A 27,433-nucleotide genomic window follows, 5' to 3' on the forward strand; every position below is an offset into this window, starting at 1 on the left:
TTGCTGGTAAGATATAATCAATGCATCTTAATTTTCTTTTGAATGTTTTCCAGAAGGCTGTGATCTTTATATTTTTAATATTTATATTTATGTTTGGTTAAGACTAAAACCTTGTATAACAAAACTAAATCCACTTGCCTGTCCACGAACTTCAATTAACAGTAAAGCAGAAACGACAAACCTGAATTAACTACGTATTTTCTATTTATGGGTTATGACAGAAGGGAAACCCCCCAGCACCACATGAACCGTTTCACTGAGGAAACCAATTCACACTTGACTTTTATTGTTCTAACCATTCATCAAACTAAGCTTTTTTTATGTTAACAAAAATATCTTTAATGGAATACTTTGAGTTCTAAAAGGCAACTAGATTTATAAAGTTCAATTTTGCTACCATGTTAGAATGTTTACTGAATTTCCTTCTTTTACCAGATTCTATATTAATTTCCATCTTTGATTTATTTTCCCACTTTAACTTTCCTTTTCTTGTGTTAATTAATTTCTTTCTTGTTTCAGTCTGCCGAAAAAGGCATTCTATTTGGTTTATATTCTCACTTGAGCTTTCCTTTTCTGGTCTTGCTTAATTTCTTTCTACTTTCAGTCCTAGTGTTTTATTACAAATTGAGTTCTTCTTTGCAGAAAGAGGCATTCTATTTTTCTATTTGTTATATATTTTGGACAGCAGGCTTTGGCCATCAAGAGAACGAAGATGGCAAGTTGGAATGCTAAATGGAGTTGGGTTGTTGCCTTGTTAGCAATGCTTGTTCAGTTGCATTTCTTCACAGGAGTTTCCTCTCGGAATATCAAGAACACCCTATTTAGGTTCTTCCTCGTCTTTTTCTTTACATATAGAATAGCCAATTATAGATTAAATCTAAATATAAAATTAAAATTAAGAACGTAGAAATTATTTGAACCATGCCTTTGAATTTGTTCCGCTTATGAGTAAAAATGATAATTTCGGTCCGATTTTAGGGACCTCGACCCTCTCTAACCCTAATGGGGAGGGGACTAGAACGAAAATAAAAAAAATCCTCATAATATGAGACGGAGATACATGTGTCATTTCCTCGCCCCGCTCCTTCACCACCCCTTCCCCATCTCTATCTCTTTATATTAATATATTTATTTAAAATACTGACATATCTTTATAGTTTTAAATTATTTATATTTTTCAAATTTATTTAGATTTTTGTTGTGCATATTAAAATAGTTAATATATTATATTTATAACATTTGAAATAGTAGGTTGATTTTAATTTTACTTAATTTTGTTATTTAATATATTTATATTGTGTTTAGAGGGTATAAAGAAGAGATTTTCCCTTACGAGTATGGGGAGGGGATTTTTTTCCACAGAAATGGAGATAGGGTTTTTTTTCGCGAGAAAGAGATGGAAATCATTTTCATCCTTGTAAGGGGGATGGGCCAGAGATGAGAATTGATATCCCCTACGGGGACGGGAATAGAGATTAAGATCTCATCCTTGCCCCTCTCAATTGTCATCCCTACATGTAAGAATCACCTTAAAATTGAAGGTATGTATAATTATTCTTCCTATTCTTAAAACCTCCCTTATAATGGTTTTTATTGAAAAGATGTAACGTTAGAGTTTTAGACAAGGCGCCTAATTAATTTATATGAGATTATTGGACTCTCTAATCAAAGCTTCAATAATTAAAAAGCCACACTAAACCGTTCATATTAAGTTTATTTAATCTTATCTGACTTGGTTTTATTAAACACATAATATAATTAATGTTATCCCACAACATAAATTTTCTAACATAGTGCTTGTAAATTTTCAATTATTTTTGCCTTCTAATCAACCTTAATTTCCGGAACAACTGTTATCATTATTTCCTTTTTGTCGCAATATCCCATTGACTCCACTCATGCAACACCTTCTTTGCTTGTTTGCAGAAAAGCTACCAAGAGTATAAAAGACAGAAACCTGCGGGAATCTCCTGATGTCGTATTGAATACCGAAAGGCGAAGACAAGTAAAACCACACAGCTTCAAATTTCAACAGATACTTTAAAACTAATTACATATTTGATATTCACGAAAGCCTTTCGGCTAATGAGATTTCCTTTTTCAGGTGGTAATGATTAATGGGCTAGTCGAAGTCACTCTGTCGAGCCCAGATGGTGAAGTCATAGGAATAAAGTATAATGGAATTGATAATGTGTTGGAAACAGATAATGCTCAGGATAATCGAGGGTACTGGGACGTTGTTTGGTATAAGCCAGGAGAAAAAGACAACATCGACAAGTAAATAAATTCTCTATCTTGAATTTATATTCAGTAAAAAAAATTATTCTGTTGATGATTATATAGAAATCCTCTGTACATACAGATTAGAAGGAACAAACTTTCACGTGATTATGGCAGATAAAGACCAAGTAGAGATTTCATTCACAAAGAAATGGAATTATTCCCGGCACGTTCCCTTAAACGTAGACAAAAGGTGAAGTGCAAGAATTAATTTTCTTAAAAATGAAAATAAAGCAACAAAGAATTGAAGTTGATTTACAGCAGTTTTATTTCAACTCCACAGGTATATAATGCGGCGAGGTGTCTCAGGATTTTATGCATATGCCATTCTGGAACGAGAACCAGGGTGGCCGGACGTTGACATGGATCAAATTAGAGCCGTTTTCAAGCTCCAAAAAGACAGGTAAATAATTAAACAAAAAAACAGGTAAAGACAGTTTATTAAAACCAAACTAGACTGTCCAGTCTAACTAGTTAAATAATGAACTAATCTATAATCTCGTCTGGTTTATATATAAATGTAGACTATTTTGAATTTTAGTCAAACCCGTTCCCATAGTTGTACATAGTTTGTCTAATTAAATTAAAGATAAATTTTGTAATTAAATTTTTTTCATTATCTATGTAATGAAATGTCAATTATTTGATTAACCTATTTGAAATTGTTTTTTTGTTTATTTTGGTTTTTTGTTTTACTAAATTGAAATTTATGTTTAAAATGAAGAAATTTCCTTGGTTGTTAATAATAATTATTGTGCAAATTTGTATGTAATGAATTTCATATATCCTATGTTTTAAAATTGTGATAAATATTTGATATTATTTAAAAATATGTAATAATTTAATAATAAATTGAATCGGTTGATTGAATAGAATAAATAGCAAACCAGTAAAATAATCAGTTTAACTATGGATCCAGTTTTAAAAACATTTCAAAGCGGTGCTTGTTTTAACAAAAATGAATATCCATTAGGTTCCATTACATGGCAATTTCGGACAAGAGGCAAAGAATAATGCCAATGCCGGAAGACCGTGAAACGGGTCAGCCACTTGCCTACCCTGAGGCCGTTCTCCTGACTAAGCCCATCAATACTGAACTTAAAGGAGAGGTTTGCCATTAGTGGTTTCTTGAAGCTTCAATTTTTAATAGTGAAAGATGGATTCATTTGGATTCAATATTCAAGTTCTTCCGAATTTGCCTTTTTCTGATGGTGGTGCAGGTGGATGACAAGTACCAGTACTCATCAGAAAACAAAGATAACAAAGTACAGGGATGGATATCAGCCAATCCGCCAGTGGGTTTTTGGATGATCACACCCAGTAACGAGTTCCTATCATCTGGTCCAACGAAGCAAGATCTCACCTCCCATGTCGGCCCTACCGTTCTATCTGTAAATCCCTCCACATCTAATCTTTTCTCCCTGTTTATATGCAGAAAACTGATACAAATTTGTTAATGTCGATTGGCAGATGTTTACCAGTATACATTACGGAGGGAAGGATATAGATACAAAGTATCGAAATGGGGAGCCCTGGAAAAAAGTACTGGGTCCTGTTCTTGTCTATCTGAACCAAGTTTCATCGACTAACAATATCTATGGAGATCTTTGGAGAGATGCCAAGGCTCAGGTGTATATATTAGCAGACTCCAGGAATTATTCTTATTAATTATTATAGCTTTGCTAATAACAATTCACCAACTCAATCTTTCGTTCTTGTTGCTAGATGTGGAAAGAAGTTGAAAGCTGGCCATATGATTTCCTTCAATCTCAAGATTTTCCTAAATCATATCAAAGAGGAAACATTTCCGGCCAATTACAAGTCTTTGACAGGTACTATTTCATACTAAAAGGGTTTCTTTTATTTTTCTTAAAATTATGCATAGATTTTCACTTCTTTCATTTTATTTTTTAGATGTATCAATTCGAGAACAACAGGCGCAAAATATGCTTATGTGGGATTGGCAGCGCCTGGACAAGTGGGATCCTGGCAAACAGAAACCAAGGTTAATTTGAAGCCTTCCTGTTTACTCTGTATTTTTTGTGATAAGAAGTGTAACGAGGAACTAATTATTTTGTATAATAAAATTAAAATTTTACCAGGGTTATCAATTCTGGACACAAACTGACGAGCAAGGGAATTTCTTCCTTAAAAACGTTCGAGAGGGGGATTATGATTTGTATGCATGGGTCCCTGGATTTATTGGAGATTATAAGCATTACACTAATATTGCTGTCAAAGCTGGTAAAATATAATTCTGACTTCAATATGACTTGCCCAATTGAAAGAAAAATAGATGAAGTTTTTTTCTGTTGGCCTGATTGGACAATGGACCACTGCTTCTTTGACGTTTTAACACAGGGTCTGAGTTCAATTTGGGAGCCATTGTGTATCGGCCTCCTAGAAACGGTCCTACATTGTGGGAAATCGGTGTTCCTGATCGCTCCGCTGCTGAATTTTTTGTGCCGGACCCTTATCCGACACTCATGAACCGACTGTACAAGAACGATCCAGCAAATAAGTAACTCTAATACCATACTAAAACTTATATGTTACTTTAAAGTTCTGCACTATTTCAGCTTAATTCTGCAAAACAAAATTAAGCAGGTTTAGGCAGTATGGATTATGGGCAAGATATGCAGATATATATGGTAATAATGATCTCAAGTACACAATTGGCATCAGTGATCATACTAGAGACTGGTTCTTTGCTCATGTTACAAGGTATTTTCATTTCATCTGAAGCTTTTTGTGGGTTCTGAAAAACTTGTTAATTTTCCAGGGCCTGACGCTTAAGTTGTATAATTGCATTGCAGGGATATAGGAAATCGGACATATCAACCAACCACACGACAGATAATGTTTGAGCTTCTGAATGTCAATAGTCGAGGAGATTACACACTCCAAGTAGCCATGGCAGCAGCCTCTGAATCGGAATTTCAGGTATGGCACATTTTTCTGTCACTTCCAAAACTAATTTCATCTCAACATTAATTCTTCTTCTGATGAACTTTTACGATGGTTTTACAGCTTCGAATCAACGATGCAAATGTTGATAAACCTGATTTCTCAACAGGGCCAATGGGAAGGGACAATGCCATTGCCAGACATGGGATTCATGGATTGTATAGGTTTTATAGTATAAATATTCCAAGCAGTAAACTCTACAAAGGAAGCAACACGTTCTATCTTACTCAGTCAAGAAGCCAAACCCCCTTCCAAGGGATTTTGTATGATTACATTCGCTTAGAAGGCCCCCCTAACCCTCAAACTTCATCAAGCCAAAATGTTGTAGCATAACCCTTAAGTTGATTTTATTTAATGTTAATTTTGCAAGCATTATTTAGTTAATCTCTTCCCGTGGTTTGGTTTTGTTTGGTTTATGGTTATGATTTATAAAAATAAAATGCAATATTATCATTTTACCAATCATATTTTTAATATTTTATTCTTTAGTTTCTTGAATTTTAATTAAGTAATACAATATATACACATTTTAGGAACATATATAGGGAAAATTTTAAATTTTTTTATCTATAACAACAAAGAGTTTATATTCAATTTTGATTAATATATCATTTTTAATTCTGTTTTCTTTAATAATAAATACTTTATCTTGTACATATAAGTTTGATTAAGGCGAGAACAAAAATATTGATATGTCCATTTATAATTTTTTGAACTTTTAATCGATTAATCTTCTATTTTTAATATATAATTTTCTTGTATTGAAATTAATATAAAATTTTAAATGTAGAGATATTATATTTTTTAATATAATTTATGTGTTTCTTTTTTTTTTTCCCTTATATTTAATACCTATTTGGCATCGCTTTTGATTGTAAATTTTGCAATTATATCATACAGCCTTTTAAATATTTCTTAAAAATATTTTGTCTTATTATTTTTTTAAATATAGTTTACATGTTTTCTTACAAAGATTTATTGTATATAAATTAATTAGAATATATATTGTTGGAGACTGTCTATATTATTTAAAACAATATAATTTACAATAAAACTATGTGTTTTTGTTTTAGGTATATAAATGTGTATACACTTATATGTATCAGTATGATTTGGTGATCTTAAATTAATAATAAAATAATATCTAATTATATGATGACACATGTAAATATATATATATTTATGTATCTAAAATTGGTATACATAGTATTGTTCTATATTTTATACCAAACATTCAAATTAATTGTTTGGTTTGAAAATTGTTCAATTTGTAATCCAAACCAAATCAAACTATAAATTTTAAACAGTTTGGTTCGATTTTATAATTTAAACAATTTTATACATCCCTGAATGTGCAGTTAATATGATAAAATTCCTTGGATCACCCATTAATGTTACTCAATCTTCTCATTCTTTGGTTTGCAAATGCTTATACGAATGAAAAAGGAGGTAGCTATTGAACGTCTTGGTGCCCACTGACTGTCATCAGTCCTTGCTTAAAAGATTTCGATAATACTGTAACGTTGTAATTCCTTATAGGTCATCCATACATTTGTATAAATAGGTGATAATTGTATTTAAACAGGCGATAATTTGCATAAAATGTAAATCATAACAGCTTCTAACATCAAAATCTTAGAGTTGCTTGGCATTCGAAAGGCCAACAGTCTCCTTCAAAACCTCTCCATTTTTCTGTCAATATCACAGCTGCCTTCCTCTTCACTTTTTTCTTTGGCTTTATGCTTCATAGCCCTCAATTCCCCTCCAGGATCTGAGATTCACGATAATGTCATGTCATCAGTACTGACAAGGTCCTTCACAGCCTGGGTTTCTCATCTGTTATCATCCGGTTGATTGTAAAATGACTACTGTTGATATCATTATAGGCAATGTTAACTCCGTAGTTTATTTAGATGGATAATCCCCAAATTATTATGACAGAACTCATTGAATAAATTAAGATTTTATAAATGTGACACAAACTCAAATCCAAACCTTCTCCTTAAAAATTTTAATACCCTACTAATTTTGTTAACCTCTCAAATGACAGCCATCATGTTTTGGTGCTATCCTTAGCAATGAAATTGCAGACTTTACACAATCAGAGAGGCTGCTTCTGGTTGATTGTAAAATGACCAATGCTGATATCATCAAAACTACTGTTATTCATTCATCCATCAAATAATTACAAGAATCAGTATTAAAAATGAGCCATTTTGTACCATGCATTACCTCAACTTCAGTAATCTTACACTGAAATACACAACCGCCCAATCTGCTCATAAAACAGAAAAAAAGACACCAAAATTCTTTCATTGTATAAATTTTTACACAGTACATAAAGTCAAAAAATTCAATAACAAAATTTATATGATCATTTTTACAACCACAAAATCAGTAAATGAGACTTTCAACAAATCTCAATGCAATCTTTGCCTAAATAGATGTAATCTCCTCAGTTAAGAGATTGTGTCAATTGAGTTAGAAAAAACTTTCTAGCACCCCTTCTCACTGCCATGTGACAAAACTCTAGTTATGTGTACAATTTGATAAATTTCTTTCAACTGTACAGCACAGACCACTAGCTTGAGAACTGAAGACCAAACAAAAGCGAGCCCCAGTAACAATCACACTAGTGTGCTTTCAACGTATTCCATAGCTTTCTGTTTCACATATTCTATTCGTGATTCATCACCAACAGATTTCTCGTACTCTAGATACTTCTTAAATAAGAACTGCAAAACAATGAAAAGAGGCGGTTAAGGCAGAATTAAAAACAGGCAATGCGATAATTTCCAAAAGGAGTTTGATATTTGTACACACTTTCATTTTTTTAGGCGGGAGACTCAAGCTAGTAGCTCTCTCGAATAGTGAACGAATCAAATCAACATCTCCAAGTCGAATCTCCTGACAAGTTTTGATCCAAGAATGTATGTCAACTTAAGAAAACAAGCAAATAGAAGAAACTGCCAGATGTTTTAAATAACTTACTTGATCAAGATAAATACTCCACAAGTCTGTTCTTTTAGGGTACTCGCGCAAAATTCCTTCAAACATGGATCTTCCTCTATCAGGGACCCCAGTTTTGAACTCAAGTATAGCTGTTTGTGAGATAAATTTAATATGCTTGTGGCGGGGAAGACTTAATAATGCACGTTGTACCAAAGACTGAACTCCGTCTTGTTGATGCTTCAAAATCCTCTGTACCCACCGTAACCAAACCTAAAGGAACCATCCAACATGATAAACATTGGACATATAAAAACTCGAAATTAAAAAAAAAAAATTAAAAGAATAAAAATCCATGAATACCTTGCATGAATGTTTGAACTTCTTGATCATTTTCTCAAGAAGTTCATCTGCCAATTTATGTTGATCAGTCCTTTCGTACATGGCCAAGAGTGCTAGATGGACCTTTTTGGGATCAGAATACTGCAATGCTCTTTGAAATAGTTTTACGACAGCTTCCTGAAGAGAAAATAAATTAACAAAAATCCTAATTCATTTAAAAAAAACTAAACAACATATCAACTGTTCACAGTCATTGTTACCTCCGGAGGATTTCCATATTCATTTTCCATGTTAAAATAGGCCACCCAAATATTTAGCTTCTCATTCTCTTCTCGGATGTTTATTGTTCTCAAAGCCCTTCAAAATACAGAGATGATCGGTCACAGAATTTTATTTATGAAATCATCACAGATGCAGCAGTATCCAAGAAAATCAGATTTTAAATAAATATGTCAATAATAAAATAGCAAGGCAATGAACAATTTTTTTTTTTAAAAAAGGGGCAATCACTAACAAATAATAGATAGATATCTAAGTCTGAATATAATATTATGCACTTCACCAATCCAAAGACGACACATGTTTGTGGTACCAATACAATACAAGGGATCAAAAAAGCTATTGCAGCTAACAATAGAGGCATGCTTACAACATTTCTGTCAAAAATCTTTAATCAAACTCTTCCTTAACTATCATGACACATTTTGAGAAAAATGAAAACATTCAAATATTAGGCAAATGAGGATAAGCAGATTGACTTCCTTTTTCCGTTTTTCATATCTACATTCGGAAATTTGAAAAAAATGGAGAGAAATTTTTAATTGAATAGCATTGAACCAAACAAATTTGACTTTCATATGGCACATTCATACATCAATTTTTTGAACATTGCATTTGATGGTTTAAAAGGATATATTTGTCATGCCAGAGCAAGTGAGCATATATTGTCCGAACATTAGTAAAAGGGAATACCTTTCAGCGATAGAGCGGGCTTTCTCAACATCAGCCAAAGAAAGCATGAAAGCCATATACTTTAACCAAACAAAACTGCTATTTGGGGAGCTTCTAACCAATCTCTCAAATTCATCAGGAGTTTTTGGCGCATCATTCACTAATAGTCTTTCCTCGGCAGCCCGAATTTCTAGCTCCCTGTCCAATATAAGTTCTCAAGATTAGTTGAAAACCCAAACAAATCACCCCTAGATGAGAGCATACATTACACATCCACACAGTGACAATACCTCTCTTCCTTTGCTTTCTTCTTTGCCTGTCGTTTATTCTTCTCATCCTTGTTGTCTGCCACATCAATGCGTTCCATGTTCTGACTGACTACATTATCCATGACAGGCTGTTCTATGTCTTCAAGAGTGACCTCAAGCGGAGGAACAGAAGCCCTAGATTCTGTCTGAGCAAGAACCAAAGCTTCTCCATCTTCAGACTCAATGTCACTATCCTCAACAGCAGGTAAACTGCCATCCAACATTAATGACTGGTCATGAGAACCATTTTCTTCAATATCTTCATCAGTCTCTTCTTCAGAAAGCATTTGAAGGTCATTATCACTACTAAAATACGAATTCTTCATTCCAAGAGAAATTCTGCGCTTCTCCTCATCCACCTAATAAGACAAATTTAAGTTTCCAGAGCGCGAAACCAAGTATTAGAGCCATTACTTTGCCTAAAATTTTATGGTAGACATTAACCTGGCTGCAGGACCTTAAAGAGGTGAATATCTAATTGCGACAAAACACTGCATTACAACATGTTTTTTAAATAAATGCTTACCTTCAATATCTTAACCACAACTTTCTCCCCAGCTCGGTATTTAGTCTCAATATTTTCAACACGATCATCTGAAATCTCAGACACATGGCACAATCCAACCTGAGTAATCAACAGAAAGAAATACACTTAGCTTGACAATACATACACATCAACTAAGATCTAATCACTGTCATAGAAATGCAGAATGTTTGAATTTACAATAAGTATACAAGCAACCCAGGAAAAAAAAAGAAAAAGCCCAACAAGGCATTCAAATCATCCATAATGTTTCTTGCCCAAAAAATAGAGTAAAAAATTACATGTTCAAATATCATGGGAACAAAAAAACTGTGCATTGCAACTTATTCCTTACCAAGGTTGTTCGGTCGATCGTAATAAACAAACCATATGTCTCCACCCGCTTAACCCTCCCATGAACTACATCTCCAACATGCAGACTACTTAAATCATTCATTTCTGATTTTGTGGCATTGCTGGAATTCAATGTTTTCAAGGTAACTTCAACCCGCTTCGACAAAGGCTCCACAGATAAAACCCTGTACTTATGCCTCTTAGTACACCACACAGAATATTGACCATTGGCCAGCAGGAAAAAAAAGACCAAGAACAAAACTTACCTGCCAACCACAAGTTTCCCAATAGGAAATTCTTTATCAGGACTTTCAACAAATCCATCCGACAAATTTGAGAGGCGAATTTTGGCATCAAGCTTCCGTGATAACAAAATAAAGCATCCTTTTGATGTAACATTCTTAACATAACCCTGTAAAGATGATTGTGTGACAATGAAAAATGAACATGGGAACATGATTTACTAATATGTGAGAAGTTATCACAATTAAAAAAAAAATTGTCCATGATAGTGAGCATGAATCAAAGATCAAAGTCATCCTGGAATTCTGAAACCAAAAAAGTCACTGAAACTCCAAAAAAATAAAATAAAACAAAATAATCCCCAAGTAACAAAATGATTTTTTGTTCGCATTTCAATCATTTGCAAGACTTGAAATAGTGATCGAATCCTTTGTTAAAGGAAATGTTAAGCAGCATATCACCCACCTAAAACAACAGAAACTATAACTTACCTTTAATGCAACCAACCATTAGAAAAAATGGTGTGAATGCATAGCAATATATCATCTGCTGTTAGTTGGTAATGATAAGATTATATAAATTATCAGAATATGATATACAGTGAAAAAGAGTACAATGTACTTTTGGCCAGTCTCAATATCTTTTACCTTCTGGTGGAAAAATTAGTTCTCATTTAAAGAGAGTGGAAAAATTATAATAATTAAGAGCTCAATGTTATACCTGTACGGCCATATTAGGGGAAAGATCCTCAATCTTTTCAAAATGATTGCCCGGACTATCTCTGCAAATGGAAGCCAAAAATAACTCTTTACTTGAATAAACAAGGAGTACGTAGTGAATAAACCACAGAAATAGCAATAATGAACCATAAAGAAGAAGTAACATATGTAAGTTATACCATCAATGAAAAGACCAACTAGATAAATTATCAAGGAAGAAAAAATTATTTCATTCTGGTAACTTCTAAGGCTTGTCATTGTATAAACATGCATGCAAGAAACATATGCTTTTATGAACAAGGTTTAAATAAGGTATCTAACTTTATCAAACTAGAAGAAACTGTACTTACTCATCAATATCAGAAGAACTTCGACTGTGCATGCCATCTAATGATAAACGTAATGAAAGATCAACATGAATAGTTCCCTTAATTGAATGACTGATTTCCAAGACCTTGCACTTGACGAATTGGCCTTCATGATATCCAGACAATGGATCAGAGATCCATGAATCCCTGAGTTCTGTAAGATGAACCCTACCAAACATATGAGGACCAATTTGCACAACCAATCCACCAACACCTGGAAGTATTTTGGAAATCCTGCCACCAACAATATCTCCTTCATGTATATGAGGTGCAGTATAATCATCTGAAATTTTAATATCATCCTTCTTATTGCTTCCTTGATGACCAGAAGGCAGCCTCACCAAGCGCAATAACTTCTTTTCCTTGTTGATACTCAAAACATGACCAGTAACAGCCATCCCCACATGAAAAAATTTTTGGAATTCTTGAAGTTCACTAGGTTCACAGGCACTGTCGAGGATAAAAAGCTGAGCCTTCACTTCTCGAGATACTGCTAACCAGGCCCATTCACTGTCCACTTTATATACATAACCAGTGACACATTGCCCGGTAGAAAAATCAAATTTTTCATTCAAAAGCTTGCTCTCTGATTCAGAGGAACCTGCAAAATCATTGCAAAAGTAATAAAGCTTTAATGCTAACACACCAAAAACAAATATACAAACAGTAAAATTAAACATATAGGTATTCCTCAAAACTCACTTAATTGAAAATAAGCAAAACAAAGTAGAGATTATATAATTAACCAGTAACTAAAATAGATAATGGTCACTTCTATATTAAAAAGTGTAAACTATTTAATTTGAGAATTTATACCAAGATGAAACAGTGCACTAACACTGCATCCACCCAGAAAAGATAAAACTCAGGAGGGTAAATATTTGATGAGAAATAAGTCAGTACCCTAGTTAACAAGGTCTGAGTCAATAAGCAGAAAGACTGAGATAGAAAATACTTCAGTTTGTGAAGAAAAAACAAAGACAGCATAACTGGGGCAGCTTTATGACACTTCCCAAAAGTTTCAAGTATTGAAATTACAAAGAAAGCCTCATGCAATTCCATTTCATACCCCCCCGCAATGACTAGTCAGACAAGGAATCCACTGCTTCAGACTTGAAAAGGAGAACCAGAGTGAAGTAGACAGGAAATAAAAAAATAATCTCCTCCCTAGATCTTTTTATTTTTTTATTTTTTGGTCAAGTTTTGAAACTAGGAGAAATCCCGAATTACTCCACTTTTCCTTTAAAAAAGAGGTCCAATGGGTATATTTGAGTGTTCTGACATGGTCTGACAATCAATTGTTTGAACACATAAAATATTTACATCAAAGCTCATTTGTCTTGACAATAAATAATAACAATATACAATCTGAATAAAAGGGAGACTAAGATGTCTTGAAACAAGGAGACAGATGCTTTATGCAGTAAACTGTTATAACATGTTAAGAGAACTTAACACCATGAGTGAGAGAAAGCACAACTGAACATTAGAGAAAAGACATTTTACATTCAACACACCAGTAAAGAAAATTTATGGTCAATAGTATCTGATAAAAGCAAAATGAAAATAATGATTAAACCTCAATTCTAACCACAATCATTTGAGATAGCCCAATTTGTGTTAAATAAGAGTGTTACATTTTGTAGCATAATATTTTACCTGTAACCAGTGTGGGTTTGATGGACAGTTCCCACTGGTGGCTTTTCTTATTATCCAGTTTATTAGACTCAGCTACAATCCTTGCAGTCACTGTTTGCCCAACTCTAAAGTTTCCGAATGGATTTTCTAGAATATTATCCTTATCATCGTTTACCTGCTTATTCAACAAGTTAAAAAGCAATAAAAGAACAAGTATGGTAATCCTAACATAACTAAGAAAAAAGTGAAAAGTGTACAACAATTACTTATTAAGTGCTAACAGCAAATTCCAATAAATCACCTCTGTAATGTGAATCCTCCCATGGAAACCAATTCCAAATTTCAATCTCAGTTCCAGAGGCTTAATCTCAGTAATCTGGAAATCAAAACATGAAAAAGAATATACATATAAGCATCTTTTCTTAATTCCAAACAGAATATTCTGATTCTCATTTAAAAAAAAATTAAGAATTAAAGTAAACAAGCCATGCCTAGCGCCCGCCCCCCCCCCCCCCCCCCCAAAAAAAAAAAACACTCCTCCTACATGATGCAGTTAGGATGTTTAACACAACAAATAATAGGAGAGAAGAGCTCATAACATATTTCAAATTTATATACCTCCGCCTGAACCAAAGATCCAATGCTATATGCAGATTTCTTTTTGGACCTCTTGGAACTGGAAGTCTCATTGACTTCACAAATAGATTTAAGAAGCAAAAGCAACCTCCCAGCAGTCGAAGGACTTGGAAGGGCTGTAATGTTAGCAATAACACTGCACAAAGTATCTGTTATTAGCAGAAGAAAAAAAGCAATAATATTCACAAACTTAAGGAAAGATGTGATAATTTTCAGAAAAACTCCCCGGGGCCAAAGATAAAAGTCCAAATTATTCAGAAGTTGTGTGCATTTATAATGTCAGGTTCCCTTTTTTCCACAAAATCAGATAAAGATAATTAAGAATAAGAGAAGAGAGAACAATAAACATAATTACATTAACCTCAAAAAATTTAAAAGAGTCATGATAATTTATGTGGCCCATGTTACAGACAGGAAAAGAAGAATACAGCAGAAAGCATTAATCATCAGAATGAAGGTTCACCTTTGTCCATTCACAAATTGTTTCTGCAGAAAATTTTGTATGTTGTAGTCAGATAAAGATGCATATCCTATAGCATAATCATACTCTGGCAATGAGAGAACCTGGTTTCAGAAAAAACAACTATGAGAACATTTACAAATGTATTGGATTGTCATTAGACAACACAATAACATCGGATACTTGCCAAGTAATTCTCTTTCACGATCTCGACAACTGCATTTACTGTCTGATGCACCTCCAAGTCCTTGGATGATTTTCTTTTGCGTTTCTGAAATTCAAGCATGGTACATCAGGTACCAGAGACAAGAAGAAATGACAGAAAACATTCATATGTTCAGACACAAATTTCCACAAAACACCAACAGCTTAAAAGGTCAACCTCATAAAGAAAACTGTCATACAGGAGATAATTAATAGCTTTTTGTCATTTATTTTTTATCTACAAAGGTTATAGCTGATTTGAGATGAAGGGAAGCATTAATTAAAGTTATGACATGAGAGAAGCTTGAAGCACAGATATACCTTCTTGTGAGTCTGGCTGCTTGAGCTTTGCTCTCTGGCTCTGTCAATGAACAGTGTTTTCAGAGATAAATCAACAAGGCGTTCCGTCTTGGCAACATCAAGAACCACAGCTAGAATGGTGGAGCCTTCTTCCACAATAGCACCATCTACTGCAAAAATATACTCCACCCATAGTTATTGGATTGAAGATCATGAAAAATTAACAGATAAAGTTCAGGAAAATAACTTACACTGATAATGAGTAATAAAGCCAAAAATATCATTGCGTTTCTCAAAACTAACAACCACTCCAACATCCTTTGCCGCCTGAATTTTTCCTTCAATGACACTGCCAATGGTAAATCCTTCCACCCACTTTAACTCTGATCCTTTAGGGTCTGATGATTGCAACGTAGCAATCTGTAACAAAGAAGAACATTTAAGAAAAAGTACAATCAAGTAATAAAGCAGTGTTCAAAAGTGATGTTTAACGTTCTAATGCATGAAGAATAAAAGAATTAAGAAACTAAATAATCCCTCAATGTAAAAGACAATAAACAAAGAATTTATTTATCATGTTCAGGAGCTTTTGTTGTGAAGCTCTTCAAACTTGATTATTTTGTCTCCTATATAATGGAGTTATCCTTGGTATAGTAATTTGCATCTTATCAAAAAAGAAAAATGAAAAGAAAAGAATAAAAAAGCCAATAGCACATCATCACTCAAGGCAGATTACTATGGTGCCCATAATTTCACCTTCTCTTCTAATACAAAGTATTCTTGCATGAAGGACGCATCTGTTGAGGAACAGCATGACTGCTTCAAAGACAGTGTAATTCTACCTGTATCATTATTGACCTATAAAAGGAAAAAAAAGGAGAAAGGATTAAATTTGATCAGAAACACAATTTCAAAGGTAAAAAATTATGATGAAATTCAGCGAAACAATTTCAAAGGTCAGAAATTATGATGAAATTTAGCTTCAAGAAGTTCACTAACATCAACTATATTGCTGCGAACAGATTGCCCAACATAAAAAGCTTTCAAAAAGTCAGCTCTCTGATCATCCATTGCCTAAAAAATAGAGAAAAAGAACAATATAATGAAAAATGACTAATCAATTAACTGAAACAACATTTAGAACCAATAAAAAAACTAAAAAGCCAAAGTTACCTTGCTTCTAGGAGCAAAGCCAGTTAGACGCCCAAGATAGCGGACAAAGCAACCAGTTTCGATTAAGTTGCATATGTAACCCTGGTTCATATGAATAAATTTGCAAATGTGAGGTAAAGACAGTAGATCCTGACTGCATGTTATGGAGAAATTTACTCTGAAAAACAAGATTAACACCTAATTAAATGATTAGGAACACTTAACTACTTACATGGACCACCGTGTGGAGATGGATATGACTGACATCAGAAGGAAGCTGTTGAGCGGAATTGATTAAAGAATATTTTGCAGAAAGTACCAGGTTGTTGCCCTCAATATCTACAACAAAAAAAGTAAAATAACTTTTCCCTCATGCTCTAAAGCTTCATCTAATAACAAGAAAGCAAGAACAGCACAATCCATCCACAAATGAAAGACAAGCTGTACTAAAAGCAAAAAGGGTCTCAAAGTCTAAACAAAAAATGTCAGCTCAGAATCTATGAATGAATGAAACCCTGGCCTAGAAATATAAAATAATTAATAAAACCGTTTCAGAAGCTTTTCAATTTAGAAGAATAAAGTATAAAACCTTTCCAGTTTGGTAATTTCTTTTTTCTTAATAAAATTTTTTTGTTTACCAGCCACAAAGAAAATTTGGATATATGTTATTGAGTATATCTCTTCTGCTTGAACATGGTTTTGAAGAAATTTTAACAGAAGTGCTAAATGCATTATATAAGGTTTTGTTCTATTCCATGGATTGCAATAGAGGGCACTTAGGGGAACAGTATAAAGAGATCAGGAGAAAAATATAATAATATTACCAAGGACCAGCAGCTGATCAAATTCATATCCAGGCTTTATGACTGACTTCATCAAAATAGCTTGCCCTGTGCCAACAGAAACTGAAGTCAGGAAATACCATAAGAAAGCAGCTGTACTGGAAAATTCTTAATAAAGACAAAGTAACTGTATACCATGGTGATCTGCCAAATGTTCAGTCGAGATTAAACCCTTAGAGTAACCTCTAGCATTAACATACACAATAACTGCATTGGGGGTTACTACATCGACCACTCCAGAAACTATGCTACCCAGTTTGACTAAATCGTCCTCAGAAACCCTGTATTTCATATTCAAATTTAAAATGAGAATAGTAATTGATGAAAGATACTCGAACAAGGTACAAAAAAGTTATACAACATAGAGACAACCGAGCTACAGCTACTGCAAATGTTTTATCCCCTTTATTCTGTAACATTTAAGTAACTACAGAAGTTGCTACTGTCAAAATGGTTAGTTTTTAGAGTACTAGCAGCCAATCAGTTAGCTTCCTCTGCCCTCGGAATATGGCTCAAAAGGGATAGAAAGAACCAAAATTAGCAAATTATACGATAGATGCATGAAGCATTGACAAAAGATTGTGCTGCTTACCCAACCAAAATAAAAATAAGTGTCACATTAAAGTCCGTGTAAGAAAGATACACATGGATCAACTAAACATAATCAGGAAGATTGTAGCGAAGCAAACCTTATAGGCTTCATTAAGAAACTAAGGTTGATGCGTCGTGAGGCAGGAATAGAACTCACTACTCTGCATTTAACAACTTGTCCAACATGATACATAGAACTTGGTTCAGACCCAGGATCTAACCCAAGCTCAGATCTGTTTTACAATGAAAAAGAATCAATCAATGAGCAATGATGATGAACCCAAAAAAAAAAAAAAAAAGAGTAATAAGAAATGAGAAATATCGTCTTCTTGAGACATGGTAGCTAGATCTAGTTACATATCAACATATCTAACAGAAAAATAAAGGCTCTAATTTTTCAATAGCCAGCATCTTCTTTCATCTCAGCTATTGAACAATCAAAAACATGATTACTAATCCTCCAAAGAACGGCAGGACAAAAACATGGAAAGCATAGGCCATCTAATTTTATTTGGAAACCACTAAATATAGACACTAATCTTATTTTGTCAGGAAAGATTGTAAACAATATCTTCATCATCCTATCATCGGCAATTGAAATATGGTACCTAAACCTCCAAAGAGTATCAGGATATATGAACAGTCATGAAAACAAGGCTCTCAGTCTGTATCTACAATTCAGGGAACATAATATCTTTTGAGATATAGTGCCTTTCTGACCCTAATTTGATGACATTAATTTCTATTCTGGCCTTATTAAAACATAAGATTGTTTCCTAGAAAATTTTAACCTCTAATCTAGTTTCATTAAACAAAAATATTTATCATCAGAATATAACATACATCACAAAAAGCTAATGCATAATTCTATAAACCTATTCTAATGAACCACAAGTCAAAATTTAAGCTGGATGCCAAAGATAATCAAGACTACAATCCAAAAGGTTTTTGACTAGCCTAGAAGCAAAGCCTTGGACTCCATTGTAAAACCGGACAAAGCAACCGTGCTTCTCAATCTTCGTTATCCATCCATGTGTTTTCAATCCATCAGTTGCATCAGCATATGAACTTACAATTTCGAGCTTTGATTTAACCTGTAAAAGTGTTGTCAACAATGTTGCATCAGAATAGATAGACAGTTGAAGTACAGCACACATCTATAGTTTTCTTGTAATTAAAATTTTTTATTCAGATAATGAACATGTGGACTTTTACTACAAAGGAATACTTACAACAAAATTGACAAAGTAATAGGAAGTTTTAGTTTTACTTAAAAAACTTTACCATCAAGATGATTAGCAAAATCAAAGTAATTTTTTCAATTTGAAACTCAAAAAAAATCACAAAATGTGCAAAAGAAAACTTACGCACTAAGGATATGTAAAACCAAAAATAAGATCATAGAAACATATATGCAAAATGGTGAAAAATTAAATACCTTATTGTAATTGATGGATAAGAAATATCGTAACAAAATTATTCAGAGTTTAATTTAAGCTAGGCACAGAAAAGTTTCGTTTCTCATACAGCCTTATCCAAACAGAACTAAGCCACTGAAGGAACAGAATCCTAGAAAAAACATACCAGTGTTTTCTTATGTGTAACTGTAATCCTCTTTGATTTAACACCAAGCACGCGGAACACCAATTCAGCCCCAACCTGCACAATGACATAAGCAAGAAAAGTAAGGGTACAGCTTTCAATTAATTAGCAATTACTAATCAAGAGTCAATCACAAGATGAACCATCTTTATAAAATCACTTCAAACATGCTCATGGAAAAGAATATGTTTCCATTTGCTAGGAAATAACCTTAAATTTTTTTCCAGGTTTCACAATTTCAAATTCTGACATATGTCGCAGTGGACAAAGTGCCTTCACACCTCCAGGAAATTGCACAATAGCACCAAAACTATCAACATGTGTCACTTTAGCCCTCACCACCATCCCAGGTATAACATCTGAGTGGGTGAACACTGATCCTTCAAAAGCACTGGCCTACATGATTAAAAGACAGCAAGACAAGAAGAGAAACCAATAAATAATCCTAGAAATATTCGATGAAGATGCCAATCTACAAAAAAAATCCCATATTACTTTTAAATTGTAAAGATGAAGATCAAGAAGTAGAGCAAAGATCTACAAAGAGACCTACAATAATCAGGGCCTACGAAAACTAAAACTATGATATAAGTGGTAATGGACAACTGAATATGTTTTTCACTTGCTTCTTTAAACTATATCCACTGGTGTGTTTCTTGACAAGAATAAATAAATATATAAGATGCATAAATATTGCTGCCCTTGAAAAACTTTTAATTTGATTTTCGTATTACATGCAACACAAAGTGACAGTTTCTTTTCTATTGGAAGATAAATGCATGACCCCAAGCAGGGTTGAACTCTGGCCTCACTTTCTACCTCATTTTTACTTTGTAGGCGAGGTTATTATGTTAGCATATGTTAGCACTAAGGGAAAAAGAAAGAAAAACCCTATAAACTAACAACTTAGGATATATAATCCCATTGATTAATCACATCTGACTTAAGCATATGATTTCCTCAAAGTAAATTTTGCCAAATGCAACTGGAAGTCACCTAGAAAGAAAGAGCCATAGTGGATCCTCTTTTAGTTATATAGAGCTCTCCATGTGAAAGTAAAACTATAATTACAACTGAAGTTAGAATACTATCATAAGTTGTATACTTTATAGCATCTTAATTAAGCAGAAAAAGAACCGTGTCAAGAGAGTGGAACTCATCATATGGACAGCTAAATTTCAACATTGATATTCAACTACTTGCATTCTACTTGAATGCAAATGCCATTGATTGTCTATACGAGTTATTATTTTCAAATTAGAGATGCATTTCATAGTCAATAGTGCTCTACAAAAACGAAATGCCAACCTTCAAAATCCCAGTTGCAAGCCCCTCCAAGTGCCTAAACCCCAGAATTCGAACACGAACAGAGGTTCCTTCTCTATACTTTTTTTCGAGCTTCTTTACTTCCTCTTCAGCAACATCAGATATCTGCAGTGAAATGCACAAAAAAGTTACCACCAACAAGGTAGAATAGTAATTTAAATGATGCTTAACAATAACTAACCACAGATCAAACATACACTGACGTATGCCGGAATTGATGCTGGTGCGGTAGGGATGTCAAGCAGAAGACCCAAGCCTCTATCAACCCTCACAACTTTTGACTGATCATAAATATCTCCAATTTTAACATGCTGCATATAAGCCCAGAAAGTTATGCGTGTGCATAAGAATATTCTATTGACCACATAGAAAGGTTCCAATTAAGCAACAGAAATAGTCATGAGAAAAAGAAATTCAAAGAGGCTTCAACCTGCACTAAGATTGTTAAACAGGTCAGCCTTATCTTGATCTAGGTGGGTTGTCACAAAACACATAACATTGTAATAATCAGTTGAAGAAGTTCCAGCACTAATTTAGTAAATTAGAGTAATCCATGGTATGATCCCCAACCTAGGCTGTACTGATTAGGTACCGCGAGGTGAGACAAATCAGATTGCACTAATTCTATTTAAATGATCAAGTAACACCAATTGATGAGAATGATATTTCAATCAGTAATAGTGAACTTACTGAAGGAGGAGCTTTGTTGTGAAGAAGATGGGGATTCAAGGTCAAACCAATAGCTCTACTAGAAGGATCAACAAATAATATCCGAGCGTTAACCTGATCATATAAGATGCACGTTAATGAATTAAATTTAAATAAATTAAAGTTTATGTTTATCACAACCAAGTTAATATAGGGCAAATAAACTTTAATATCAACTAAGCAATATGATTGCTACAATAACTACCTTCTTATTTTGATTGTAATCATTCCTCCAGTTTGTAGTAGGGAGTGTATTTTGTAAATGAAATATGTCAGCCTGTTTAGTTGAAGGAAAATATATAAGCAAAGATAGGAAGAAAAAATAGAGAAAGATATTCACAGGAAGTAGAGTCATGACCCAAACTTTATACTATTGACAAATTTGAAATAAAACTAAATCAAGAGCGAATAGGAAAATAAAATTCATAACCAGTGGAGCAGAAACTCAATTAATCAATTAATATGACAAGGTAACATGACTACAACACAGCAAAGGAAAAACAGAGAGAGAGGAGGGGGTAGGGGATGAGGGGGAGGAGAGAGAAATGGATAGGAACCCTTACAGTTCCAGTGAAGTATGTGAGGAATGATAACATTATTCCATTTTCAAGGATTGACTGTACACGAGCACTGACCATCATGCCTGGAATCAGAAGATCAATTGAAATACCTTTAAGATCCTTCGTCTGTATAAGAGTACAACAGAAATATGTTAAATTAAGGAAAACAGTGGAAGACAGTAAAGGCAATGATATAAAAACCAATGGCAGGAACATACTACGCATTTAGACACTGTATCTGGGTCAGAACTCAGGTACACCACTCTACGAGTTCTATCAATGTTTCTAACAGCACCTTGTAAAAGTTTCCCCGGGTTCACTTCAATCCCCCTGCTTTCTGTGGAGACCAAGAATAAAAGAAATTAAGAAATGAGACTGATCAATAATATTTAATATCAAAATATGAGATACAAAGATACAAATATATGATTGATGTAAAAAAGCTTAACAATGAAGTTGAAAAAAAAAAAACAGAAGAAGAAAAAACAAAGAAAAACAACCTAAAAGCAAAATGGCAGTACAATCTAAACAGTGTTTTCAAGAACATATATGTACTTAAGAAACACATAAAAGTGCATGACCAGGGCGCTACAGCCTAAATGAGAGAGCCTAGGAGTGGAGTGAAAAAAAATAGTAAATGAAAGACTATCTGGACATTGCAACCCACAGAATAATCTAAATTGTCTTTGTCAAGAATGGAAAGTAGTTTAAAGACTCAGAAACAGCAGATGATCCATAAAACAACCAACAAAAACAAGAAAGAAATAAATTTGCATAGGCACTCTTATCATTTTCTATTTTACATACAAAAGGGTAGACACAATATTACAGTAATGACAAAGAAGTTAATGTATATGTACCAGCTTGGCTGTTTTTTGGCAAAAACCCAGTAAAAGAGGGCAATCCAAAATGAAGAATATAACCATGATCCTCGACGCTCTTCACATATGCAGTAAGGACCTGTAATAGAACAGAGTTAGTAAATTATGGGTAGAGAAATCTACACAAAATTATGAACGCAATCAATAATCAAATGACTGATTAATACAAAGAGATGTGGGAAATCATAGGACAACAGATACATTCTCCAAATCCATAAAGAAATACAAAACTTTTATGAAAGACTATATTCCAATTTATCTCCACAGCATGTGATGACATATTGTTCTTCATAAAACAACTACATGCTTATCACCACCATAAGTTCATTCTCTGTAAATTGATACTAAATGCAGTATTCACAGGATAAAATGCAATTGTATTGCTAAACAAATCACCATACACACACACATATATATGTGTGCTTGTGTGTGTGTATGTATGTATGTATATATATATTTTACTAAACTAGTTTATTCTATACCATGACAAACACTAACAAGCACAATTTATTCTGAACTCCTTGTAGCCCAACATCTAAGTATGACTTAAGAAATTTGCTAATCAAGGAAGTCAAAAGCACAAGGCCAAGTTTTTTGAAGCTAAGCACAGATGTGGATATTACATCACAAGCAAAAAATATATATATATATGAATTGTCATGATGTTTCAAAATTCTACTTGAAGTAATAACTCATATGGCAGAGATATCAAGTTTAAACAGCTAATCTAATTCTACATAATCACTCCAAGATCATTATAGCACTTCTTTTTCTGCACTCTTAAAATACTTCCTTCCCGTAAGCAAATGAGCTGCACAACAGAAGTACACTGCCTAGGTCATGCAGGCTACAAGACTTGTGAAGTGGAACAAACCAGTTTAGGTAGTCTTTTTATTTCAACACAATCTCTGCCTCACACACATACGCAAACATAGTCTTGTGGCAAAATTGGCCAACCAATTTGATCAGCCCAGTAGAAAAGCGACAACAAACATGGTGTAAACCAAAGTGCAATTAAGATATTGATACTGAGTCAGTACCAAGGAAAATGCACCAGACAAGAACCTAGTGTCTCTTTTTGAGGTTTCAAAGATGCAATCAACAGGCCAACAATCCACCACATAAACATGTTTTATTCTTAGTTTTCTCCTCCAATTAAGTTCAGTTCATGTTATGCAGAAAAGCCTATGCAATTTCACTGTTAAGTTAAAAATTCAACACATGAGAATGAATAAAGAAAACTTCAACTTTATTTTTATAGGAAACAAAATTACTAAATTAGATCTTTTAACAATCAAGTTACATACCATTCCTTCTTGAATAGCATCCAAGGTAAAGCCTTTATGCAACAAAGAAAGGCGCAAAGAAAGCCAGATCTTTCGTTTCCCATTCTCTTTCTTGTCATCATCCAACTGCAAAACAATGCAAGAAACCAGCTGCCCAACATGGAATACACTTGGAAGATTGCCTTCACTATCCTGGTAAACAAAAAATATATATATTGAGGTTTTGCAGTTGCATAACAAAGATCATAATACAATAATAACCTACAGCATATAAACACCTCAACTTCAGCATCTAAAACAGGATCCAGTGCATCAGTGGCACGAGCTAATCCACGTAAGCCCCCTGGAAGACTTATTACAAGGTCTTTCTCGTTTACTTCAGCAACAACTCCCCAAAGCCTCATTCCAGGTGAAATATTCTGGGCATTCATAGAAGAATAATAAGTCATATTTAATCAAGTTCACACATCTTAATTTAAAAAAAATGAAAATCCCACATGAAGTAATAAAATGAATCAGATTAGACTGGAAAAACAATTAAATATTAAGCCATACAAGAACACTCAGAGAACAAAATCTTTCAGAAATTAACAATGCAATAACTACATTTCCTTCTCACATGAAAGTAACTGAATACTTACAGCAGAGCTGAAATTTTGAAATCATCAGAAGAAAAGAAAATACAACATAAACTTCTGTTTATAAACAAAAAGAAAGAACCCTGTCTTCTTAGAAGATAGTACATCCAATTTCAGAAATATATAAGCAATGCATGGAATGTAATCAAAATTTAATGACCATTTAAATAACCTTAACTCAGCAAAGGCAACAATACAAGCATCCCACTTCAACCCACATCATTCAACAATCAGTTGTAAGTGGTACACTAATCTTCATTCTGCCAATTATTTCTTTCAAAAATTTTCATCATTAAAATTAAGTATTCCAACCGATAATTTAAGTTGACAGCTCTCATGTCAGAAAATTACAAAATTCTATTAAAGGGCACATCTCTATAGGCCTGTACCTTCAAAGTAATCTTATTGGCATATCTAGGCAGTTTTCCTGTAATGCTATCACCAAAAAGTGATCCCAAATCATCAACAGCTTCTGTACTCTTCTTCTGCATCTTCCTCTTCTTCTTCTTTAAGCCCCTCTCCTCCGCCTCAAATTCCGCATCAACTTCAGCATAGATTTCATCCCGCTCCCTTTGACTCAAAGTACTTCCCCCACCTGTCCACACACAGCAATCATTCAAACAAACTAACTAGTGAATTTAAAAAATAAAAAAAATTAATATATAAAAACTGACCTCGAGGAAAGACGGGAACATCGTCGTCCCCAAGCTGCAAAGAAGTGGCGTCATTCGACTCTTTCTTCGAGGCTTTAAACGGCTTCTTCGAGGCCTTGTTTAACTTTGGTCCGTCTTTCGACTTCCTCTTCTGCGATTTTTTAGAAGTCGCTGCCATTGTTCAATTTGAAAACCGTATTGTAATTCTTTTGTAGATATTTCAAAGCTTCAGAGTTCAGAGAGATTCACAACAACTGTTGTTTCGTGACGACTGCCCAAGCTCACAACGAGTTTGTTGTCTCGTGATGACACTGAACAGAGGTTAGGGTTTAAGGGTTTTAAATTAAATCTTGGGAGAATTCTAATTAGTCCCTGTATTTTTTGTTATTCGCGCTTGTTTGAAATACTAACGTTTTGGTCTTTTGACTCAATAATGGTAATCAACTGTTATTTCAAATATACTGGAATGACAAAACTACCCTTCTAATCAATAATGAAAAATGTTCATAAAAAATATATTAAATATATCTTGCAGTTCATATCGAGAGAAGGTAATCCAGCCCTTTAAACCAGGTTTCCGGCCATCTCTCCTTATTCGGGAAAAGGAATTCCAAAGTAAAAATAAGGATAGGAATGACTAAAATTCTTAGAACTAAGATAAGTATATTTTTTATTTGTTATATCCCTAGTTTATCTTCTTTATTATATATTTCTTAAACCCTTATATATTAAATTATCTTTAAATATTTTTAATTATTACAAATATATGTTAACATTTTATCAATATTTTATTATTTTTAAAAAAAAATGGAAAAAGAAAACAAAAAAATTTTCTATGCGGGGATAGAGAGGGAAGGGGAAATTTTTCTCTCTTAGGAGGAGATAGAGACGGAGATTAAAGTATTCATCACTTATCTAACCTATAGCATCTATTTTCATGTTATCGAATCGTTTTCATATGATATTAATTCAAATTTTAGAATTATATTAAAATCTTTAAAGTCTAACCCAATTTAAATCATATTCAGATTAACTTAACAAGCCTCAAATTGATGTAGTAAGTTGTGTCCAAACCTGACAAAACTCGTATTATTGTTAACTTCTCTTCCAACATTTTAAAAAACAGTAGCATTTTAAGTATATAAGTAGCCTTACATAAGATTTGTCTAAATAACACAATAACTAAAACCAGTGTATCCTATATTCTTCTGAAATCAGTAACAAGGACAATTGTAAACTTGCAAACTCACCAAACCAATCATCCTTAAACTCAAGCTTCCTTCAGCTTACACCACAATCTACCATCAATTCAAAAAATGATAAAGTTAGACATACTTTAAAAATTAATCAAGTTGGTCTGAGTGCAATTCAACGGTTATTGAAACTATTAAGGACTTCACCTTACCACATCTTTAAACCAATACTGATTTAACCTCCTCATTCGGTGGTTTAAGGATGTGGTAAGGTGAAGTCCTTAATAGCTTTGATGACCATTGCATTGCACTGGAACTAGCTTGGTTAGTTCTTAAAATATATTTGGCTTAACAAATTTTGACCTGATGGTAGACTATGGTGTTAGCTAAGGGAAACTCGAGTTCAAGGATGACTGGTTTGGTGAACTCATAAGTTTATAGTTGTCTCTATTACCAATTAGGAAAGAACATAGGACAGACTGGTTTTAGCTTTTATGTCATTTAGAAAATTCTTATGTGAGACTACTTATTCACTTAAAAGTTATAGTTTTTGAAAATATTGGAAGGGAAGTTAACGATAATATAAGTTTGGTCAGGTCTGGACATAACTACCACATCAATTTAGGCCAAAAGACTTGTTCGCACCTAAGATTTGGTGTAATTTCAAAGTTTTATCTGCCAACTTTTAAAAATTTAAATACTCACTTATGAACTAATTTCTATTAAAAATCTAAATTAAGGATAGAGATAAAATTGTTA

The 27,433-nt window shown here is 33.4% G+C and overlaps 2 protein-coding genes across 3 annotated transcripts; one reads left to right on the forward strand and one right to left on the reverse strand.

Annotated features, from left to right (window-relative positions):
- The first annotated feature begins 667 nt into the window (after window positions 1-667).
- LOC123228546 (probable rhamnogalacturonate lyase B) lies at window positions 668-5,709 on the forward strand. Of its 2 annotated transcripts, none has more exons than XM_044653953.1 (15): window positions 668-825; window positions 1,927-2,005; window positions 2,105-2,277; window positions 2,363-2,473; window positions 2,564-2,683; window positions 3,254-3,389; window positions 3,501-3,671; window positions 3,751-3,909; window positions 4,006-4,112; window positions 4,195-4,285; window positions 4,383-4,524; window positions 4,642-4,801; window positions 4,888-5,004; window positions 5,097-5,223; window positions 5,311-5,709. In XM_044653953.1, exons 1-15 carry the CDS (start codon window positions 713-715, stop codon window positions 5,578-5,580), a joined length of 2,076 nt encoding a protein of 691 aa, XP_044509888.1. In that variant the 5' UTR covers window positions 668-712; the 3' UTR covers window positions 5,581-5,709. The 2 variants fall into 2 exon arrangements, with proteins under 2 accessions (XP_044509888.1, XP_044509893.1); XM_044653958.1 differs by lacking the exon at window positions 668-825 and adding an exon at window positions 1,334-1,541.
- A 1,877-nt stretch (window positions 5,710-7,586) lies between these two features.
- On the reverse strand, window positions 7,587-25,837 carry LOC123222663 (rRNA biogenesis protein RRP5). The gene is made up of 40 exons (XM_044645555.1): window positions 25,503-25,837; window positions 25,218-25,423; window positions 24,469-24,609; window positions 24,212-24,382; window positions 22,884-22,983; window positions 22,242-22,360; window positions 22,027-22,149; window positions 21,669-21,740; window positions 21,446-21,538; window positions 20,953-21,066; window positions 20,738-20,860; window positions 19,640-19,825; window positions 19,412-19,486; window positions 18,785-18,921; window positions 17,926-18,060; window positions 17,372-17,517; window positions 17,219-17,284; window positions 16,627-16,733; window positions 16,416-16,496; window positions 16,242-16,316; window positions 15,999-16,100; window positions 15,494-15,662; window positions 15,264-15,412; window positions 14,926-15,009; window positions 14,742-14,842; window positions 14,261-14,414; window positions 13,944-14,018; window positions 13,664-13,817; window positions 11,987-12,605; window positions 11,638-11,698; window positions 10,941-11,086; window positions 10,676-10,859; window positions 10,324-10,422; window positions 9,780-10,156; window positions 9,511-9,687; window positions 8,799-8,895; window positions 8,560-8,715; window positions 8,239-8,469; window positions 8,071-8,154; window positions 7,587-7,982 (listed from the first exon to the last, which is right to left on the reverse strand). The coding sequence occupies exons 1-40, from the start codon at window positions 25,657-25,659 to the stop codon at window positions 7,875-7,877; spliced, it is 5,754 nt and encodes a 1,917-aa protein (XP_044501490.1). The 5' UTR covers window positions 25,660-25,837; the 3' UTR covers window positions 7,587-7,874.
- Between the last annotated feature and the right edge of the window lie 1,596 nt (window positions 25,838-27,433).

This window comes from Mangifera indica, chromosome 1 (assembly GCF_011075055.1).
Source record: "Mangifera indica cultivar Alphonso chromosome 1, CATAS_Mindica_2.1, whole genome shotgun sequence".
In the NCBI taxonomy this organism is placed as follows: domain Eukaryota; kingdom Viridiplantae; phylum Streptophyta; class Magnoliopsida; order Sapindales; family Anacardiaceae; genus Mangifera; species Mangifera indica.